Genomic DNA, 8,374 nt, shown 5'->3' on the forward strand with positions numbered 1-8,374 from the left:
TTTTTATATTCTGATATGACAGATGCTATGTTCCGTGCCTTTGTTTCTCTTCAGTTTTATACTTGCAAATAAAAAACAAAAGATTACGAGAGTAATTTTATTTGCATCTTTTCTCTGGGAGTTTATTCTTTGTGTGGAAGTTTTTAATCGCGTATTTTTTTTTCAAAAATTTCTTTAAGAATAGTATTGTCTGGGCAGAATAAAATTTCATTAGTTTAAGTACAGTAGTAATTGCGTGAATGAGAGGGATTGAGAGGCTTTCAGAAAAGGGATTGTGCTCAAATTGTTGCAGTTTAGAACATGGGCGCTTTGTCACCGATTTATACTTAAATTTAATAGGCTTTAATACCGAGAGTTGAGTGCAGCGAAGGAAAACGCAGCACTTTCAATAGTTACCCTCCAAGTACGCTAATGGAAACACACGCGTAGTTAGTTCCCGCCTGGATGCGGGCGCGTGGTGTTGATATTCCGCCCAGATGGCACGGTGTTAGCTGGGATAATTCCCGCGCACCTCTCCGTGTTCCTCATTAACCTGGAGCTCTCTCTACCAGTCCGGAGAGTTTCTGCGGCGGCGCGGGCCGCGTTCCGCGTGCGGGGCCGCCCGCCTTGCCGCCGCTTCCTAATCAGCTTGGCACGCCGAGACTAATTAGCAGCGCTTCCTCCTCCTCCCCGGGTCCGTTTCCGACATGTTTTCCTACACTTTCACCTACGGGATGTGTTTTAATCGAATAGCTACTAAATAATTTTGCCGAAAAGGTAAAATAGGCCAAAGTTGTCTAATTTATTGAACGGAGACGGTGACACGCCAAAGCCTGCGGCTTAATTGCTCTTGTTGGTGGGAATTCAGGCTGTGATTAACGAGGTGCTGCTGCTTCGGAAGGGAACCCCGTGTGTAGGGGAGGGACGGGGAAGCCACCCGAGCCGACACCGGGGCTCCTGGGTGCTCCTGTCTGCTGGATTCCCGTGAGGAGGAGCAGCCGCCACCAGGGAGTCTGCCCGGGGTGTCCGTACGGGCTCCTGGGGGAGCTGCAGCCAGAGCCCCCGGGGATTGGGGCCAGGAACTGTGGGGCGTCTCTCCTCTGAGAAATACACATGGAGAAGAAGGGGTGTTACAGGCTCAAATCAAAAATATTGCCGTTACCAACGTTATATATGTATATTTTTCCTATCTCTGTTCAGTTTCCGTGCTTATTTCAATTGCATAAATATTCTGAGTTTTACTCTGTGAGCCCTGGCTGTTATATATATATTTTCTTATCCTCTTGAATATTTGATAAGGTCTCCTGGGGACTGATTTTTCTTCTCCCTAGGATAAGATATTATGGAAATTGCTTCACCTTGTGTCCTGTTTCAAGCCCCTGGTTTTAGCGTGATTCAATTTAGCTTCCATTATATTCCACTGAGTTCTTCAACAGTTTCTCCAAGTTATTCTGTGCGTGCTTGGGGGCGGGGTGGGTAACTTCTGCTTTTCTTTCTGCTTCTGATAAATGATCTTTATACACTCTTCTTGAATCTTTATTAAATTGAAATTTACAAGCAATTGACCCGGCTTCTTACCATTCTTTTCCTGAGCGAAATAAATTTGCTGTGAGCAGGGCGAGGGAGCCATTGAACATAATAATAACAACTTGGAAGACTTACAGTTCAATTGCAGACCCTTTGGATGTGATGTTAGATAAGAGCAAACAAACATTCCCGTGGTTTCTAAAAATCATGTTTTTTCCCTAGCAATCCCACAGAAGGATTCCGCAGCTTTTGCTCCTCCATGGGAGCTTGTTCTGCATGAAGGGTTAGGGAAAGTGTGGCATGCTTCACAGGTATGCATAGAAGTTTTGTATCCCACATGTGCCAGCAGACTGTTTTATTGTGTAGCTTTTTCTAGTTTATTTTTGAAGCAATTTGAGTACATAAATGCAGAATCCATTTAAATCTGTTAATAGGCATAAGCAGTAATATTGTTTGGATATGCTACTTATTTACTTTCAAAACACTGAAATTTATTTCCTTCATGCTTATGTAAGAGAGGTAGGAGGAAATAGCTTTTTAAAGTCGTTTCTGCCTCTTTACTCTCATAGACTCCCTTTGATATAATTTCCACTTATGACCAGAAAATGATAAACTCCACTTTTCAGAATTTCCTTTTTAACTCGGAGAAGGAAAAGCAGTCGTGTTGGAGCTGAATGTGATTTAGATTAATTTGTATTTCCACAATGCCTAGTGACAAGCTAAGCACCTCTTAGCACATTAGCTTTGAGCAGACGACAGTTATCAGAAGCAGATAATTATCAAGCGAAGGCCGCGATCAGATTCCAGATGCCAGTCTGTTGGAGCCCAGATGATCTGTGAAAAGCAAGGTCTAGAGCTCGCTGCCTGCTCTGCTGCTCCCGCTGCTGTCGCCTTCGGGGTAGCTGTGCTTAACTTGCTCACTGCTGCAGGTGTGTTGGGCCATCGTAGACTCTTTCCATTGGAAGCTCAAGAGGAGGAAGAGGGTGTGTTGAAGGTAATAGCCTCCCTCATCTTCCTCACTAACCTCCTTTATATAATTCCCAACATCTAAGGACTGTTTTCATTCATTTCTGTCTTCTGTCCTTTTTCTCACTTCGGGGCAGAGGAGGGGGAAGAGTCTAGACAGACACACAAGTTAAGTTTGATGGGATGAGTTTGTCCCCTCCTCTTGTGTTCGCATTAGGTAAGCCAAAGCTGGTTGGCATTGCTTTAAAACCTGGAATACAGTATCAAGGATTGCAAATTTATACAAAAGATTATGCTCTTCAGATGCCTTACTGGCCTCTAACATGCTCAACAGACTGCCAGACAGATGAGCCTGGTGGTTTTAATAGTCTAGAGCAGAGGTTCTCTAAAGGTAGGTAATAGCAAGAGATGATGATCGCTAGTTAAGTGAATAGTAAAGGTAACAACCGAGTGGAGCAGCCAAGAGCAGTTTGAGACACTGTTCTTCAATAAGTGTGTCAAGTATGAAGGATATTGGGTGTCACTTGATGAAGTTCATGAAGAGTCTCTGAAGACTCTTGAAGAGATTCAGCTGTTTCTTTTGAAGTTGTTCATATCGGCTACAGGTGGGGATTGATGACATGCAGAAGGAAAATAGGAGGTGTGAGTGTTACTCAGAGCAAGATCTGTAGGGAGGGCCGCACGATAAGAGTAACCTTGTAGGAGCATCCTAACATGGGGTAAAGAACAGGAGAAGAGGAGGTTCCTCCCAGAACTTCTTTTATGATAAGGTCCTTCCAAGAAGAATACTGGGACAAGAAATATGCATGCACAAATTCCCCTAGACTCCCCGACTTGTCACTTGAGTAGTTCTTGTTTCTTTGCTTTGAGTCTAACACAGACCCACTAGCAAGCTTAGCCTAGCTGCAGTCACCTATCTCAGTGGTAAGTACAAAATACCTCTCTGAGATGAATCTAGTTCTAGGTAACTTCACAGCAGCAACATCACTTTTATCCCTGGCATTGTAGTGTGGCGTTAACATGGTAGCATCTTGAAGGCACTTTGCTCCAAATTGCTTTAAATAGCACAGGCTAAACAGGGTCAAAGTGTGGCACCGAGGTGCCTCGTTTGGGGAGGAGAGGGGTAAAATGAAAAGCCCTTTCCCAAGTGCTGAGCAGGAGGAGGTGGAGGTCACGATTTCATTATGATCCAGCTGACACCATCACTGGATATAGTCTTACATTTCTCCATTCAGTACCGAGCTAAACAGAGCGAGCTGGTGTGTGCTGAGAACCTCTCCTTGCTGGTGTTGTGCCAGGCACTCATCTTTTGTGCTCTTCCTTTCAAAGCAGGTCCTCAAGAGCGGTGGAGCAATTGGTGCCTCTTGTGTTTAGCCTTTAGAAATCATCCTCTACGTACAGGATCCTTTTTCTTTTCCTGCAAGGCTTCATTTATGTGTTGCACAGGAATTTGCTTCAATGGGAGCTAAGGAAATGCAAAGAACTTGTTACAGATACACTTGTGCGTCTCCTCAATGTTTATGTAAGGGTGCCAAATGGCTCTCTAGCTGTGTAGCAGTGTGTTGTATATCTAGCAGCGTAGCACTGAAAATACCCCACGGTGTGAAACCCCTCCTGCCTGGCTGTTGGTGGCCGTGGGATGAGACACTTGATCCCATCACCATCAGGTCGGGCAGCGCTTGCGTTGTGCCACGCAGCCCTGTCCCCTTCGCACTCCCATCTGTACTGTCTTCTGCTGCTTCCAGGCCCCATCCTCATCCCACTCCCGTGTCCCATTGCTCCCTCCTTCCCGTTGCTCCTAGGTGGCAGGTTATCCGTATCCTTGGTCTTGGTCCTGTAACTGCTGGATATGAAGCTGCTGTGAGTCCTTAACTATGGTATATTATTTGGGAAATGTTACTTTTTTTCCCCCAAATGGCTAATATTTTGAACACACAGCATCATTCGACTCCCTTGCTTAATGGTTCGTTTTATACATGTGTCTACTTTTATGACACAAAAATATGTCCAAGTTAAAATCAGAATATTTGGCAAACACTGGTGAATGTTTCTGCTTGATTTTAGTTTATTGACGAAGCAACCAGCACTAATAAGTTAACGCTGTCTCAATTAGTCCCCTGCAATATGGTTGTAAGTAACCCAAAAGCCGGCCACGCTTCTGTAATTGAATCGCTGCCTTGTTAGAGGTCCCCCGTGGCCAGGATTCAAATCGAGCTCAGCTGCAGCGCCTTTGTCCAGCATCACCAGAAGCTCAGGTCTGGGAGAGCACCACGACTATCTGGGCTGGTTTTAATGTATGTAACGTAGGCTTTTAAAATGCCTCAATGTCAACTAGCATTTTACAGCACAAGTTCTTAACTATGCTGGGGAAATGCAACTTCACAACTGAATAGATGGAAAAACATGATAGATGGAAGAAATGTCGACATAAAACCAGATTTACCGAATAAAACTAAAAATAAATGGCATGCATTGGAGATTTGGAAGGTAAATGTGTATTTAGAGTGGAACGGTGTTGGCACAGTGTTGTTAAAACTTATTTTAGTAAGCCTGTGTAAAGCATTCTTACCAGCTAACGATATGAAATTAATATAACTTGCTTGTGGTGCTCCTTTATAGGAGTGTTATTATATGGGATGGACATAAAGCAGCTCTTGCCTTTCATTTGCAATGTTTTATGGTATTAACGTACCCTGTAGTAATCTATGGTTAGTCTATGCTTTAAAAACCACTTTGGATGCATCGTGATTGAGCTGTAGCAACAGTTCCTATTTTTGCATAACACAGCATTTAAAGCACAGTATTAGTGGGAGTCTCATTTGGGTGTATGTATGTATAAATATATATAAATATTTATTTTTAAGGAACAAGAAAGATAAAGCGATGCCGTCGCTTCAGTAGCTGTCGCTGCCTGATAGATGCCGGGCAGCCGCTGGCTGGAGAGAGGTTTTCATTGCAAGTGACAGGTGCCACAAGGTTTATTTAGGAGAGCCTCAACCTTGTCCTGGTTAGCTTGATAATGTTGCCTTATGGATGTTCAACCACTGCATTTCCTGCGTTAGAGCCTTGTGTTACACCAATATTGCTATCTGTGCTGCCTCAACTACAAATTGGATGAACAGCCAGTGACACTTTTTCAATATTATTACATTAAACCAAGTGGATTTTGATTGATAACCTAATATTCAACTAATGCAAAACATCAATCATGGCAAGTATATTAATTATTTAATATTGCAGTCTAATTCAGAAATCGATGTGCTGCATGAGGGGAAGGGAAACTCGCTGTTCCCAGAAGACTTAAGACAGGGGATGATTAAAAAAAAAAAAGAAAAGGGGAAAAAAAACCCTGCTGTACTCCTGTGTGTTAGTTCGATACAAATCTTTATTCATTTGCCAATAATCTCTTCGCATTTTCCACTTCAGGACCATTTTTATCAGTTTTGAGGCCTGTAATTGAATTAAGGCTGCTTTCAGCGAGCGCTGGCGGCCGCCGCGTCCCGGCGGGGACAGCGCGGGAGGCCGCTCGCCTGCTGCCCCGGCCCTTGCTTCTCATGCTGGCTAGACTTGAATAAAAATAATAATAAAAGTGTAACAAAAAAATAAAGTGTATCTTTTCCTGTGAGAACTTATAAGAGTGTGTGTGAAAAACCTAACGTTTCTATTGGGGTTGTTCCAGAAAGCAGACTGAACCTAGCTTTGCACGGGCTCTGCTTATCTTTGAGACTACGGTAATACTGCTTATGGCAGCCTGGTGATAAATACTGCCTCATGTAGAGTGAGGGCTTAAAATGAGTATTGGAAAACAGCTCTTTTCAGTATTTAGTAAAATCTCTTATTTTCTACCTGTCTTTGTGCAGCTTCACATTGCAGAGTGTCCCTTGCCCTGAGTAGGGGCTGCAAAGCCAGGCTTAATCTCGTGCCGTTTGCTGCCCTGGTGCAAAACCATTGGGTTTCGCCAAAGTGGCTCCTTAGAGCTCAATAATTTGTTGAAATAGGTTTTCCTATTTGTGTTTTTAAGTGAGCTGCCTCTGCGAGCACCCGCAAAGCCTCGGGCTGAAGCAGCTGCAAAGCAAATCCAAGTGTGGATTCAATAAGTGCAGAATTACATTTGTTTTATTAATTTCAATATGAAACAGTGGGATAACTATATAAAATATTTTTCAAAATGAATGTGTTCTTCCATGGGTAAGTTTATAGCAATTGTAAGGCAGGTGGAACCAGAGGCTTTAAACAATTCTGCAGTTATCCATTTAGATGATGGATGCGCTTTAAATATTGCAAAGGTTAAGGAATAAAAAATAAAAATTTTGCATACTCAAGAAATTACATGGTTTTGACGCTTCTGAGAAAACATAAATCATTGCAGACAAGGGTTTAGCAACTATTTAGAACTTTTGTTCTTCTGTTACAGGGACTCCGGAAACATCAAAGCTGGATTAGAACATCTGGTAAGTTTTAATTTTCTCTTGAACATTTGCATCATCTTTGATATCTGCATTCCAAATGAACACTTTTGAATGAGCTTTGAATACCTTGAATTGAGAAAGTCAACCATTTCCCAGAGGGTCAGCTTACTATTATTATGTGAAGGCACTTACATTTTCATTTATCTTACCATTTCAAGGGAATTTTAATTTTTTTAAATTACTTTTTTTGATGTAGAGATAAAATAAAACGGGCTACAATCCTTGGATTGATGATTGCCTTAATTATAAACAAAAATTGTTTGGTGTCGGATTTTTTGGCATATCCTGATCTGAAAACAACAAACTTGTGATAAAAAAAAAAAAAAAAAAAAAAAAAAAGAAAGAAAAACCCACACATAATCAAATATTGCCTGCATAAATATGGTATGTTTTAGTGATTTGAAGTCTTTGAAAGAAGTGCACAGCTTTGTTTTTTTCTGTTGTCTTTGCTTTATGAATAATGTATTGACTTAAATTCCATTCAGTGCAGCAATATAAAATAGTAATTGAGATGCAAAATATTTTTGGTTTAAGTAAACATATTCGAACCACAAGTGATAGCAAGACACACTTAGCATTAAAAACTAATCAGTTGATCAAAACTGGAAAATACACAATATTGTCACAAGTCTGAAATTCATTGAGCTTAGAATGCTAGTATCAGCAATCATCAGAACATTAAGTAGTTCATCTGAACAGATTATTAAATCCCATTAAATCAAAATATTCACTGCTAATGGTACGTATACTTCTCTCAATATATCACGGGAAATGTTTAAATTCATGTTTAATTTTTCCTATGGCATCTAAATATAAACTGCTCCGTACCACCATTGAAATAAAACTTTATCACAATCTATTGCGTGCCCATTTTTAAAAATCGCTTTCCATTGTTGCTTTCCATTTTGAGAATCATTTAGAAAATACTGTTTTAGAGGCTTGTATACCAATGTCCTGGATTAACAGCGGGAAAAGAGGAGGTGTATTCTGGCATAGTTCCCTTTCATAACGGTGGCAAATTAAATACACTTTTGCAGCTAGTAGTTTGCATTTGTAAATGCAACAAACAGCACCACGAGTAGCCCTTAGTTTGAAAATTCATCTTGTTTGCTGCGTTCAGAGGTACCTGGCGTGCTAGCTGAATCTCTTAAATCAACGTTTAGATGGTTTCATTGCGTGGCCGGTGTGGGGCTGTTGTAAGCCGGGGGGCCCGGGGCCCGTTTCTCACGCACTGTAAAGCTGCTCTGCTCCTGACAGCAGCCGATCCCGCCGGGTCGGGACGCTGACCGGGACTCGCTCCGTCTCGCTGCCGTTTGGGCGACGGTGCTCCGTGAAGGAGCAGGACCTGAAGCCCTTCGGCAGGCAACGGCTATGGGTGAATAAGGCTTTGTCTTCATTAAATACAGTAGTTGTGCCATGTTTCTGTGAAATAT

At 42.0% G+C, this 8,374-nt stretch overlaps 1 protein-coding gene across 3 annotated transcripts in view; it reads left to right on the forward strand.

Moving 5' to 3' along the window:
- Positions 1-8,374, forward strand: part of RSRC1 (arginine and serine rich coiled-coil 1) — a 105,738-nt gene that overhangs the window by 53,929 nt on the left and 43,435 nt on the right. For all 3 annotated transcript variants that reach the window (XM_026045291.1, XM_026045289.1, XM_026045290.1), the window contains one exon: positions 6,887-6,923. In XM_026045291.1, the coding sequence (XP_025901076.1) occupies positions 6,887-6,923 (37 nt within the window). The remainder of the gene's footprint in view (positions 1-6,886; positions 6,924-8,374) is intronic.

This window comes from Nothoprocta perdicaria, unplaced genomic scaffold (genome assembly GCF_003342845.1).
Source record: "Nothoprocta perdicaria isolate Ctin4 unplaced genomic scaffold, notPer1 scaffold_4, whole genome shotgun sequence".
Lineage (NCBI taxonomy): Eukaryota > Metazoa > Chordata > Aves > Tinamiformes > Tinamidae > Nothoprocta > Nothoprocta perdicaria.